Below are 14126 nucleotides of genomic sequence, written 5' to 3' on the forward strand. Positions count from 1 at the left end.
GTGAGGGGACCAGTTGGGGAAAACCATGGGTAGAAAACGGTCATCAGTTCATGCCTGTCCATCGATGGTGGTGAAAGGTTAGTAAGGAAGTTCTAGGTAAGGTTGAGGAGATACAAAAGGTCATGATTTACTCCACAGAGGAGACCGGGGTGAAGAAAGAAGGGGCAAAGGGATGTAAGGTAGAATCTGTGTCAAAATGAGACCTTCCTCTAATTGGCCTTCTTCTTCTCACTTGGATTTCTTTCTTGGCTCAACATTGGTCCACGTCAACTTACGCCAGCTCACTTTTATCCAGAAACACAGGTTTTCCTCAGAAGAACCCACCTCTTCTTCTCCTGACTTGGAGAAGTCCATAAAAACAACTGGGACTGAGGACAGAGTGAGGAGGCAACGTTTCTAGGAGAGCCAGGAGCGGGTTCCACTTACCTTCAACACCGGTTCGCATTTTTGCTTCTGCGCATGCTCACTAGCCCGATGACAGCCGGAAACACAGCTGAGGAGTTGGTCAGCTGTGCTTCGGGCAAAGAAATAAAGCTCAGGATTAGCGGGTGTGGGTTTTTTTGAAGTAGAAGAAGAGGAAAAAACATCCGAAGATGGAAAAATTCGCCGGAAATTCTAAAAATAAAGATGGTGGCACCCATGGACCACCACCGCCTGAACTGTATCTGTGACACCACTGTCCGTATAAGATTTGGCTTCTGCGCATGTGCTGGAAGTGAAATCTCACGCAAAGATGCTTGCGTGTGCGGGATTTTGCCAATTTTCTGCTTTTTTTGCTTCTGTGAAGCAAAAAAACCGCTGAAAATCAATGAAATCTCACGCACGTGAGTGTCCTTGGCGTGAGATTTCACTTTCAGCGCATGTGCAGAACCCGAATCTCGTACCAACGTATGCGTGCCCACTCACTGGACACGCACTTTCCTGCGCCAGTCTCTGGGAGCACACCGGTAGTGCCAGAGACAAGGAACCCCCGCCTCTGTGACATCATTTAAATGAGCCGAGGTGGCGCAGTAGGTAGAGTGCAGTACTGCAGGCCACGGAAGCTGACTGCTAGATCTGTAGGTCAGCGGTTCAAATCTCATCCCCGGCTCAAGGTTGACTCAATCTTCCATCCTTCCGAGGTGGGTCAAACGAGGACACGGATTGTGGGGGCAATAGGATGGCTCTGTTTTTAAAAAATGCTATTGCTAACATGTTGTAAGCCGCCCTGAGTCTAAGGAGAAGGGCAGCATAAAAATTCGAATAAATAAATAAATTATTCCCATCACCAGCGGGCTGCTAGCTGTTTGGCCGATCTGGTCCAAACAAGGAGGAACCCACCTCTGAGGAGAGCCCATAATGATAGCAAATCAACATCTTCAATGTTGTGGTTAGCTCTGGCCCAGCTCCTGCCCCAAGGACTGTGGATGTGTGGGAGACATCCACATGCCGTAGGCCTGTTTTGCTCCCGGTGGAATCTGATGATGAAGGCTCCTCTGACCATGAAGACATGAGTGACAGGGAGGAGGAGAGTGTGGCAGACAGCTCAAAAGGAGATCAATTCTCTCTCTCCTCCTTGGATTCAGAACAAGAGTTAATGATACAGCCATGCATGCGGAGAGCGATGCATAGGCAGCAACAACTGAGAGAATATTATCAAAGAAAATGAGGTCATCTGTGGTTGGGTGGGGCTGTGGTAATTAGTGAGGCTGCTATAAATAGCAGCCTGTGGGTTTGGCCATTGTGGAGGATTATCTGATCCTTGTGTTTCGTGCCTGCCTTGCTGACTTCGACCTTGGTGTGTTGCTTTTTCCGCCCGCTTTGAAACTAAAGCAGAGCAAAGGGTGTTTCACTTTGTGAAAGAAGAAGGACTGTAAATTGCCTCACAGCTGCAAACTAAGTATCTCAGAACTGATAAGGGACTTGTACCAATTACCAGTTTGTTTGGAGACAAGTGCTTTTTGCTATACCAAAAGAGGGCTTAGTTTAAGTGAATTTTCGTTAAAAAGAACATTGTTTTGAATTTTCAAACGTGTGTGTGTCTGAAATTTGTACCTGTGAATTTTCGGGAGGATTCTACCAGAGAGCCCGACAGAACATTCAACGGCCTCAGTTATTCGGAAGTGGAATCGAAAAAATAAGAGCCAGGGTGGCGCAGCAGGTAGAGTGCTGTACTGCAGGCCACTGAAGCTGACTGTAGATCTAAAGGTCAGCGGTTCAAATCTCATCACCGGCTCAAGGTTGACTCAGCCTTCCATCCTTCCGAGGTGGTTAAAATGAGGAACCAGATTGTGGGGGCAATATGCTGGCTCTGTTAAGAAGTGCTATTGCTAACATGTTGTAAGCCGCCCTGAGTCTAAGGAGAAGGGCGGCATAAAAATTGAATGAATGAATGAATAAATAAATGAATAAATAAATAAATAAATCTGAAGGTTGGGTCAGGCCAAGCTGAGATCCCTGAAACCAGAACGCAAATCCGATGGGGGAGGGAGTTGGCGGGGAGGGGCTGTCATTTATTGCTCCCAGAAGCTGGTACAAGACATGGAAAGTGAGATTCATCCTGCCATCCGAGGACAATGGAGAAAAAACAATAGATGAACAGAGGAGTCATTCATCCAGATGACCGAACGTCAATAAAGACATTTTTACTACTACACCGACAAACTGCCAGCAAATGGACACAAATTAATAAATGGACTCATAATAGAAAACGCCTTTTGTTTTGTTTTTAATTAAAGAAACAATAGCGTGTTGAATCCTTCTTTTGTCTGCATGGCACAGCTTTGGGAAGAGTGCCAACCGAACCCTGGGTGTTCCAAGTTTGGCTACTGAAATGATTCAGTTGGTGGCATTGGTGTGTGTGTGTCTGTTGGAAAATCCAAATTGTTCCTTCAAACAATAGAATTTGTACAAGGCCTAGGTTTGTGTCTAGAACAACAGCAACAATCACAAAAAATAAAAAACGCTGTTCGTGGCTAGGGCATGGAACATTTTTTTGTGTTCACTCTTGTGTTGTAAGCTGCCCTGTGTCTACGGAGAAGGGTGACCTAGAAATCCAATTAATTAATTAATAGCTCTCAAACTTGTTCTGGACTCCTTTTGGAATCCATTTGAGCCCATCCAACCAAAATTGTCAGAACTCCTGGTTGGTCTGCATCAAACAGACAATAGATCCAACATCAAGGACATATGATCTACAACGAGGCTGGCTTGATGGAGTAAACTCAGAAAGGGGATGATCAACTACAGTGGAACCCCGACATAAGAGCTGCTCTACTTAAGAGCAACTCGAGATAAGAGCTGGGAGGGGAGAGATATTTTTGTTCTACTTACAAGCCCAAATTCGAGATACAAGCGCCAAGGAGCTGTCTCCTGAAACCAAACGCTAACTTCCGCGTTCGGCTTCAGGAGACAGCTGCGAAGCGGCGCGCGTGTTTTAAAAGGTTGCAGCCGGCCTGGGGGGCTCGGGGGGGTGCTTGCAGCTTTCTTTCTTGCTCTTTTTCTTTCTCTCTTTTACCTTCCCTTCCTCTATTTCTTCTTTTCTTTCTCCTTCCCACCTTCTTCCCTCCCTCCCTCCCTTCACTCATTCCTCTCTTACTCTCCCCTTTCATAAGTTTCCTTGCTTCCTTCCTCTGTTCCTGTCCCTTCCCCCTTTCTTTCTTTCTTTCTTGCTCTTTTTCTTTCTCTCTTTTACCTTCCCTTCCTCTATTTCTTCTTTTCTTTCTCCTTCCCACCTTCTTCCCTCCCTCCCTCCCTTCACTCATTCCTCTCTTACTCTCCCCTTTCATAAGTTTCCTTGCTTCCTTCCTCTGTTCCTGTCCCTTCCCCCTTTCTTTCTTTCTTTCTTTCTTTCTTGCTCTTTTTCTTTCTCTCTTTTACCTTCCCTTCCTCTATTTCTTCTTTTCTTTCTCCTTCCCACCTTCTTCCCTCCCTCCCTCCCTTCACTCATTCCTCTCTTACTCTCCCCTTTCATAAGTTTCCTTGCTTCCTTCCTCTGTTCCTGTCCCTTCCCTCTTTCCTTCCTTCCTTCCCACCCTCCGTCCATCCATTCACCCATTCCTCTCTTGATCGCTTAAAGCCGGTCCCTGGTGCAAAAAGGGTTGGGGACCTCTGTCCTACAGGATTGGGTGGCAGAGAAGTTGAACATATGTAAATTTAAAAGTTTAAGAAAGTTTACAAGTTAAGTGAAAGAAACTTCATTATTCATTTATATGTACATGTACATTTCTTCATTAAAAACATGTCTTTCTGCATAATTTAGACTAACTTTGTGAGTTTTTTGAGGGCTGGAACCAATTAAAATTATTTACATTAATTCCTATGGGGAAAAGTCGTTCGAGATAAGAGCTGCTCGACTTAAGAGCCCAGGTCCGGAACGAATTAAACTCGTATCTCGAGGTACCACTGTACAGGGAAAGGGGGACGAGTGATCTCACACGACCCCACAGAAGTTTCAAATGGGTCAACTACTTGGAGGAGGCAAGAGAAGGCAGGAAGAGGAATATGAGACAAGGATGGAAACCCATCAATTAACAAAGCCACCCTTTTCATTTATTGATGGATAAAAACCATCCTGGGCTTAATTCCTCTCAATGGCCAATAAGGGCCCAAAGGGCTAGCCTTCTCCAGGTCCCGTCTGCCAAACAACGTTGGCTGGGGGGGCAGCGGAGAATGGCCTTCTCTGTGGCGGCTCCGACCCTTTGGAATCAACTGCCTACAGAGATCCTTACTATCCTCACCCTACCGGTCTTCCAGAAAGCCGTTAAGACCTGGTTTTTCCGCCAGGCCTGGGACTAAGAATGACTGAGTGTATGTGTGGTTTTATAGGGTTAGATCATGTCATACCAAACGGCTAAGCCGTGGAGAAATATCGGTAGCTGAGGAAGCAAGTTGTTGCCAGTTATGCTCATTTTTGCTTGACTCTGCCAGGCAGCGCGATCCGTTGCGGGTTTTTTACATGATTTTTCCCTGACTTTTAAACATTTTAATACAATTTGTTTTTGCCCCCCTGATTTATTCTGGTTTTTTTCATGAATTCCCTGATAATTCCCTAACATTTCCCGAACCACCGATTTCCCTGATAACTCCCTGATTTCCCTGTTTTCCAGGTTTGCTGGACACCCTGTGGGACATAATCCTACTCAAAGGACCTCCTCAAAAGATTATAAAATTATGAAAATAGCGACTAACTTTAGAAACCTTTCTCTTCCTTTGGTATTAACTGAAATATGACTGGATTGGGAGTGGGATTCTCTAATTCGGACGGGTTTGTGCACGCTGGTAGCGACCTGCTGGTAATGTCACAATGACATCAGCAACCTGGATCGGTCGGTTCCAGGCTGTGGGTGCCACCATCTTTTTTTTGTATTTTTAATTTTTTTTCTTCTGAGCATGTGCAGAAGCCAAGTTTCCCGCACTGTCATGGGGCCGCCATCTTGTTTTGGGTTTTTTTTTCCCCTTTGGATTTTTGCGTTATGGAGGAAGCAAACTGACAATGCGGTATGTTAGAACTGTCTCTAGAACCATTTTATTAGAAAGGAACCAAGAAACTGCTTTTTCCACCTTCAAACCACATCCAGTGAAAGGAGACATCACAACCTCCAGAGCAGTGTTTCCCAACCTTGGCCACTTGAAGATATTTGGACTTCAACTCCCAGAATTCCCCAGCCAGCAAATGCTGGCTGGGGAATTCTGGGAGTTGAAGTCCAGATATCTTCAAGTGGCCAAGGTTGGGAAACACTGCTCCAGAGGATTTTTAATGTCAGGTTGCAAATTTTCTCCTCATGCTTAGCCCCAAATCCAGACATCTGAATGCATCCAGAACTGGAGGGGCACCAAAACCCATCGAATCCCGACGCCTTGGGCTTTCGACCAGCAGATCATCCGTTTCCAGATTGTGGAAAGAAAACTTTCTATAGTCTACGGCCAGCTCACTACAGAAACTGGCTGCAAAACCGGGCCAGGTCAAATCTTGCCAGTCAGAGGGGTTTCATAGGAAACTATAAGTTTCTATCTCTCTAGAAATCCAAGTAGTATCTTTGGTGGCAGTGGTTAGAATGCAGTATTGCAGGCTAATTCTGCCGACTGCCAGCAATTCGGTAGTTCGATCCTGACTGGCTTTCAAGGTTGACTCAACCTTCCGCCTACCCACAAGGTACGTAAAATGGGGACCCAGATTGTTGAGGGAAATAGGCTGGCTCGGTAAACCACTTAGAAAAAGCTGTAAAGCACTGTGAAGTAATATGTCTAAGTACTATTGCCCTCCCTCCCTCCCTCTCTGCCCTCCATCTCTGTTACTGCCCTTCCTTCCTTTTTTCCTTCCTTCCTTCCTTCTTTCCTTTTTTCCGTCCTTCCTTCCTTCCTTTTTTCCTTCCTACCTTCCTTCTTTCCTTTTTTCCTTCCTTCCTACCTTCCTTCCATTCTGCTCACTGCCAGGAGTTCGATCCTGACCGGCTCCAGGTTGACTCAGCCTTCTGTCCTTCCGAGGTGGGTCAAATGAGGACTCAAGATTGTTGGTGGCTAGAGGCTGACTCTGTAAACCGCTTAGAGGGCTGTCAAAGCACTATGAAGCGGTATATAAGTCTAAATGCTACTGCCCTTCCTTCCTCCCTCCCTCCCTCCCTTGAATGCAGTATTGCAAGCTAATTCTGCTCACTGCCAGCAGTTCGACCCTCACTGTCTTAAGGTTGGCTCAGCCTTCCATCCTTCCGAAGTGGGCAAAGTGAGGAACCCAGATTGTTGGGGGCGAGAGGCTGACTCTCTAAACCGCTTGGAGGGAGTTTTAAAGCACTGTGAAGCGGTATATAAGTGCTAGGCTATTTGGTGACCGTAGACTCCTCTAGGTTTGATGTCCTACAGGAAGACCAGCTCTACTCTGCGTCTACCACCAAGTAATAGCAATAGCATTTAGACTTATGTACTGCTTCGTAGCGCTTTTGCAGCCCTCTCTAAGCGGCTTACAGAACCAGCATTTATTTTATTTATTTACTTATTCAATTTGTATGCCGCCCTTCTCCTTAGACTCAGGGCGGCTTACAACATGTTAGCAATAGCAATTTTTAACAGAGCTAGGCTATTGCCCCCACAATCTGGGTCCTCATTTGACCCACCTCGGAAGGATGGAAGGCTGAGTCAACCTTGAGCTGGTGGTGAGATTTGAACTGTTTATCTACAGTTGGCAGTTAGCTGAAATAGCCTGTAGTGCTGCACTCTAACCACTGCGCCACCCCGGCTTTTTGCAAGGATGAGTAAGGTCATCCAGATCCAGGGCAGTTCAGCAAGTGAGACCCCATTGCATCCAAGACCAGCCCCTTCCCTTCCGACGTCTCTCTTTACCTCCATCTTTCTTCTCGGCTTCATCCCGGATTAGCGGAGAGGTGAGGGTCACCTTGAGGGTTAGCGGGAGCCCCGTTGTGCTACGGATGACGATGGCCGCTTCGCTGGGGTGGTGTTCTATGTGGTACTTCTCTTCAGTGAGTTTCTGAAACGATCCAGAAAAACAGGCTCCGTCAAGGCGCAGGGCGGGGAGAAGAACTGGGAGCCCAGCTGAGAAATGCTGGTCTTCGCTTTCATAGAAACACAGATGATTGATGGCAGAAAAAGACCTCGTGATCCATCTAGTTTAACCTTATGCCCTTATGGGTGTGGCTTATTTTATGGGTGTGGCTTAATGATCACTGTTAGTACATGGTACATGGTTGTTTGGGATTGCCGTGTTAAACTGCCTATTGTAGTTTCTTGTATTTAAGTTGTAATGTCACTTTAAGAGTTTTGGCTGGTTCGCCATAAGAGGGCGCCAGTACTCTCTCCTACAATCGTGCTGTATTGCTCATTCACTTTTATTTATTAGATTTGTATGCCGCCCCTCTCCTTTTGTCTTTACCTTGAGAGGGGAGTGTGTATTTATTGCTTAGTGCTTGTTATATGCAAGTTATCTTGTATTACTTAGTGCTTGCTATGTGCAGTTTATGGATTGTTTCTGTTTTATGTTTATATGTAAATAGTACTTAATCAGCATAACTAAGTCTGTATCATTATTGGCTATAACACACACACATCCACACTCTTCTTAAATCTCTGCTCGGTGTATGTAGAAGGTCTCATAGCCTAGCTATACCGAGACATACCAACAGTCATGTCACTGGGTAGGAGTGGCTTGCTGGTCATGTGAACAGGCGGGAGTGGCTTGGATGATAATCATCGTTCAAGTGAACTGATAAGTCCTCGACTTGCAACCTGACCAGTGTTGCTCGTTGGGTTGACAATTTGCTTCGCGTTTCCCGCGCTCTCCTTCCTGGGTCCCGTCCCCCCCCCCCCCCCGTCTCAGGCTGGGTAGCTAGGCAAACAGGTGCTGCCAGAAGCCTAAATGCTGCCAGTGCCGCTTCCACCCACACCTTCTGCTTGCAGCTCAGGTGGGAGGTGGCCGCGTGAGGCTGGAGGGGAGCTGGGCAGGAGAGAGGGAAGCTCGTCCAAGGGCAGGAAGGAGGAAAGAGGAAAAAAGCAAGGAGCACAGACGCAGCGGCAGGGGGAAAAAAAGAGAGCCGATCCGAGACCAGTAATCCAGGAAGTGACAGCCGCCGATCAGCTGGAGCTGCGCACGCATCTTCATTTCCGCAGGTGGAACTGCGTATCATCCCTTCCTGCCTGCTGCCCACCCCTGCCTGTAGCACATGTTCCATAAGTTTACCATCGCGGACCTGTTGGATTAATTATAAATATGAGCTTCTCGAATTTGGCTCACCTGGATTTGGACAGGTAGATTGTCTTTGACGAGGGATAAGAGGGTTTCTGTGGGTTTTTCTTTGCACATGAGGACCAGTTCCAGGTCCATATCGTCCTTTATCAACAAGCCTTTGGCCACCAAACCAATCCTCATCACGCCACATAAGACCCGGCCACCTTGCTCCCTGCGGAGGAGGAAATGTCATTTGTAAAAAAAATTAAATATTTTATTTATAATACAATTAAAAACAAACATAAAAAACAAAAAGACATGGACATGATGTGATATTCCAGTTTACATATTTTCATCGAGTTATTTCTCTTCCTAAATATAGGTCTTTATAGGTCTATATAGGTAGAGTGGTACCTCTACTTAAGAAGTTAATATGTTCCGCGACCAGGTTCTTAAGTAGAAAAATTTGTAAGTAGAAGCAATTTTTCCCATAGGAATCAATGTAAAAGCAAATAATGCGTGCAAACCCATTAGGAAAGAAATAAAAGCTCAGAATTTGGGTGGGAGGAGGAGGAGGAGGACAGTCGCTGCTGAAGGAAGAAGGTGAGGGGAGGGGAATAAAAAAAAATCCAAAACTTTAAGGCTTAAAAAAAAAAGAGGAGGGACTCTGAAGCGGCGACGAGGAGTACGTGCCTCCCATACACACGGTGCGAGGCTGCCTCCCGTACATTGCGCCAGAGAGAGAAACCCAGGGGGAATGGCAGGAAACTGGCCCGGCCTTCGTGCCGTTCTCAAATTTTCTGGGAAATTTTTCCGGGCTTGTGTTCTTAAGTAGAAAATGGTTCTTAAGAAGAGGCATGATTACGGCAACAAGAATTACATTAGCACAAAACTGGAAAAAAGAAGAAACACTATCAGAAAGAGAAATGATTAAAAAAATATGATTGTGCAGAAATGGACAGACTAACCCAAAAACTCAAAAACAAACAAGACTCAAAATATTATGAAATTTGGAATAAATTTTATGATTGGGTAGAAACAAGGAAGAAAGATAAAAAATCAAAACTAAAATAAGAATATACATAATAACAACAATGGTAGTGAATAAACAATATGTTCTGGAAATCATCAGACGATTTGATATTAATAGAATAGAATAGAATAGAATAGAATAGAATTTTTTATTGGCCATGTGTGATTGGACACACAAGGAATGTCTTGGTGCATATGCTCTCAACGTACATAAAATAAAATATACATTTGTCAAGAATCATTTGGTACAACACTTAATGATTGTCATAGGGGTCAAATAAGCAATGAAGAAGCAATATTAATAAAAATCTTAGGATATACACAACAAGTTACAGTCATACAGTCAACATGGGAGGAAATGGGTGATAGGAATGATGAGAAAAACTAGTAGAATAGAAGTGCAGATTTAGTAGAAAGTCTGACAGTGTTGAGGGAATTATTTGTTTAGTAGAGTGATTAATCCAAACTGATTTTAGATAGATTGTATGACAGAACAAAGCTTTAATAACCGCGGCCGCCATATGCTGCATATTAATACTTAAAAGAAAATTGGAACTGTTACAAAACAGTTCAAAGGGGGGGAGTGGGGTAATTAAGGGCAGTATTGTATAAAGTATTGGTATAGGAAGTTTAGAATTTAAGTTCAACAAGGACATAATGACGATCACGCTTTGAAATGATATGAAATATTTGTACAAAACATTTAGAAGTTAAGCACAAAAACTATACAATTATGACCATGTTCTGAAACGATATAAGATGATATAAGATGTAAAACAATATATACTTGCTCTTTTTTTAAAATCTTTGTATCATAATAATAAAAAAAAAAATTTTTTTAAAAAGAAGAGGCAAAAAAAATCTTGAACACCCGGTTCTTATCTAGAAAGGTTCGTAAATAGAGGCGTTCTTAGGTAGAGGTACCACTGGATTTTGCACCAACCTGCTTGGCTCTCTTAAACCCAGAATGTTTGACAAGGGATGCGCAAGGCTTCCGTGCGGGCTGAATGAAATGTGAACGACAGGCTGTTAACTCATTAGAGCAGCTGCTTTGGCTTCCAGCGTTGTAACACAACTCGCACCAAGACCATTGTGTCAATAGCTCAGTTGACAACGGGTGGCTGGGATAGGCTAGGCCGGCATCTCAGCTCAGTGTGTACACACATACGCATACACACCACGAGCAGCTGAAGGACAAATGGAAGCCGACAGAAGCTCTTACATGGAGTAGCCTCTTCAACCAAACAGCTGCTGCCTCTGAAAATCCCTACGTTGATGTAAGGACGCGGCACAGCTGGGCCACATAACCTGCCACGTCACCTTTTTTTTTTGGTGCAACCGCTAATAAATTTTGCATTAAAGGCTCCGCACCATCCTTCTTCCAGTCGCTGTCCTTTTTCTGCTCCAGAAAAACTGGGATATGTCTTTTTCTCTGGGATATGTCGTCTTCCTGGTGGCAAGGAAAGCTTGCAAAGGAGGGGAGGGACGTGGACTCATTGCAGGAGATTTTAAGTGTTCTCTCTCTCTCTCTCTTTCTTTTTCTTAAATGTGGGGAATGGATAGAAAGAAGGCTGGCATCGGGGAAAATAAAATAAAATTAGGGGCAAGAGGCAGAATATAAAGCACCAGTGCCATTGAATATCTCCGGGACCGCGTTCTGCCGCACGAATCCCAGCGACCGATTAGGTCCCACAGAGTTGGCCTTCTCTGGGTCCCGTCGACGAAACGATGTCGTCTGGCAGGACCCAGGGGAAGAGCCTTCTCTGTGGCGGCCCCGACCCTCTGGAATCAACTCCCCCCAGACATCAGGACTGCCCCCACCCTCCTGGCCTTTCACAAACTCCTGAAAACCCATCTCTGCCGTCAGCCATGGGGAAATTGATTCCCCCGGGCCGCTCCGTTTTATGCATGGTTTGTCTGAGATGTTTTATATTAAGGGTTTTTAATTGTTTTTTTAACTACTGTGTTCTGATGTTGTGAGCCGCTCCGAGTCTCCGGAGAGTGACGGCATACAAATCTAATAAATAATAATAATAATAACAATAACAATAATAACCAGACATCCTGATTGTGGACAAAAAGAAAGAAAGTATGGATCATCGACATCGCAATCCCAGGGGACAACAGAATTGAGGAGAAGCAGCTAGAGAAATTAGTGAAATACGAAGATCTAAAAATCGAGCTGCAACGACTCTGGCATAAGCCCATGAAAGTGATCCCAGTGGTACTTCGCACGCTGGGCGCAGTGCCAAAGGATCTCAGCGGACATTTGAAAACCATCGGAATTGACAAAATCTCCATCTGTCAATTGCAAAAGGCCACTTTACTGGGATCGGCAAACATAATTCGCCGCTACATCACGCAGTCCTAGGTGCTTGGGAAGTGCCCGACTGGTGATGAAATACGAAATCCAGCATAGTGATCTCGTTTGCTGAGTGGTATTGACATAATAATAATAATAATAATAATAATAATAATAATAATAATAATAACAACAACAACAACAACAACAACAACAACAATTGAACTTTCGTGCGTGCTTCTCTATAGTCAACCTGTTCATTTTGGGATGATGACTGAAAGCACAGTACAAAAAAATCCAATAATAATAATAATAATAATGTCGACTCAGCCTTCCATCCTTCCGAGGTGGGTAAAATGAGGACCCGGATTGTGGGGGCAATAGGCTGGCTCTGTTCAAAAGTGCTATTTCTAACATGTTGTAAGCCGCCCTGAGTCTAAGGAGAAGGGCGGCATAAAAACTGACTGACTGACTGACTGACTGAATAAATAATAATAACAACAACAACAATAATAATAATAAAGTCAAAAACAAGATGGTGACTGCATGCACAATGCCAGAAACTCGGCTTCTCCGCATGCTTAGAAGAAAAAATAAATAAATTCGGGGGGGGGGGGGGGGTTTCAAAATTCTTAAAAAAAAAAAAAAAAGATGGCGGCATCCATGAACCTTTACTGGGTCCATGACATCATTGTGACACCACCAGTGCTCAACGGCCCCAGGCTTGCCGGCAAAGGTGTGTTTTTAAAACCTTTCCAAAAGCCAGGAGAGTGGGAGTGGTGTGAATCTCCGGGAGGGAGATGGTTCCAAAGGGCCAGAGCCACCACAGAGAAGGCCCTTCCCTTAGGCCCCGCCAGATGACGCTGCTTGGTTGGCGGGATTTGGAGAAGGCCAACTCTATGGGATCTGAAAGACCACTGGGATACATGGGGCAGAAAATAATAATCTGGGCCTAAGCCATGTAGGGCTTTATTGGTAATAACCAGGGAAGAGCTGCCTGTTGCTGGCGCTACCAGTGTGCTCCCGGTGACTGGCGCTACCAGTGTGCTCCCGGTGACTGGCGCTACCAGTGTGCTCCCAGTGACTGGCGCTACCAGTGTGCTCCTGGTGACTGGCGCTACCAATGTGCTCCCGGTGACTGGAGCTACCAGTGTGCTCCCAGTGACTGGCGCTACCAGTGTGCTCCCGGTGACTGGAGCTACCAGTGTGCTCCAGGTGACTGGCGCTACCAGTGTGCTCCTGGTGACTGGCGCTACCAGTGTGCTCCTGGTGACTGGCGCAGGGGCGTGCGCATCTAGTGTGCACACGCAAACACTCTGGTGCGAGATTCGGTTTTTGCGCATGTGCAGGAAGTGAAATCTGGCGCAAGAACGCTCCGGCACATGAGATTTTGCAGATTTTTTTGGCAATATCTATGCTTCCGCGCATGCGGAATGAAGCTTAATTTAATTCGCATTAACTTTCAAAGTAAGTTACCTCCAGGAACGTAAGAGGACGACCCCGGGGCAAGCGATTGCGCCTGTGCAACGAGAGATCCAGAAACGGCATTGCTGCAACCGCAGGTTATCGATACGACTGCAGATTGTGCAGGATTTCCCTGGGCAAATGCCCTGCGGGCACTTCAAAGGGGGCGTGACCTCAGCGCCGTTAATTACAACCCAAACGGGGGAGTGGTGAGGTCGGGAGTGGAAAGAAGTCAGTCAATTGGTGCTCTGGGACTCCTCGGAGAGCCATCCGCAAAATCCATCTTATCCTAAGCATAGCTTGTCTGTTTTGCGCCATTGACTTTCTATCTCCAGACAATTTCTTTGTGAGTCCAGCCTCAAAGCCTAAATGTGTGGTCTGGGGGCTTTATTACAAAAAAAAAAAAGCAAGTAAAAACCAACAATAGCAAGCAAAAATTTAACAAAGTGGAACAGCTGCTCTGGCTGTTTTCCAACATGACCAGGCTGAGAATACTAAGCTTTCTACTTAGTGGAAAAGGGGCGGGTGGGAGGAACGCCGTTCCGGTAGGAAAAATGGAGCTCCAGCTGACCGCCAGCCATTCATGGGCGCAACTGGCGAGATTCCAGTGATTTTCACTGTTTTTTAAAAAAACCATGAAAATCACCAAAATCTCACTTGCGCACGTTTTTGAAC

General features: G+C 45.4%; 1 protein-coding gene across 1 annotated transcript in view; it reads right to left on the reverse strand.

Moving 5' to 3' along the window:
- The window catches only part of STRBP (spermatid perinuclear RNA binding protein), a 104279-nt gene that overhangs the window by 28312 nt on the left and 61841 nt on the right, over positions 1-14126 (reverse strand). Inside the window, 4 exon segments of the mRNA XM_070758858.1 lie at positions 370-396; positions 4331-4371; positions 7315-7459; positions 8720-8885. Coding sequence (XP_070614959.1) covers positions 370-396; positions 4331-4371; positions 7315-7459; positions 8720-8885 — 379 coding nt within the window.

The sequence above is a fragment of the Erythrolamprus reginae genome, chromosome 8 (genome assembly GCF_031021105.1).
Source record: "Erythrolamprus reginae isolate rEryReg1 chromosome 8, rEryReg1.hap1, whole genome shotgun sequence".
NCBI classification, from domain to species: Eukaryota; Metazoa; Chordata; class Lepidosauria; order Squamata; family Dipsadidae; genus Erythrolamprus; species Erythrolamprus reginae.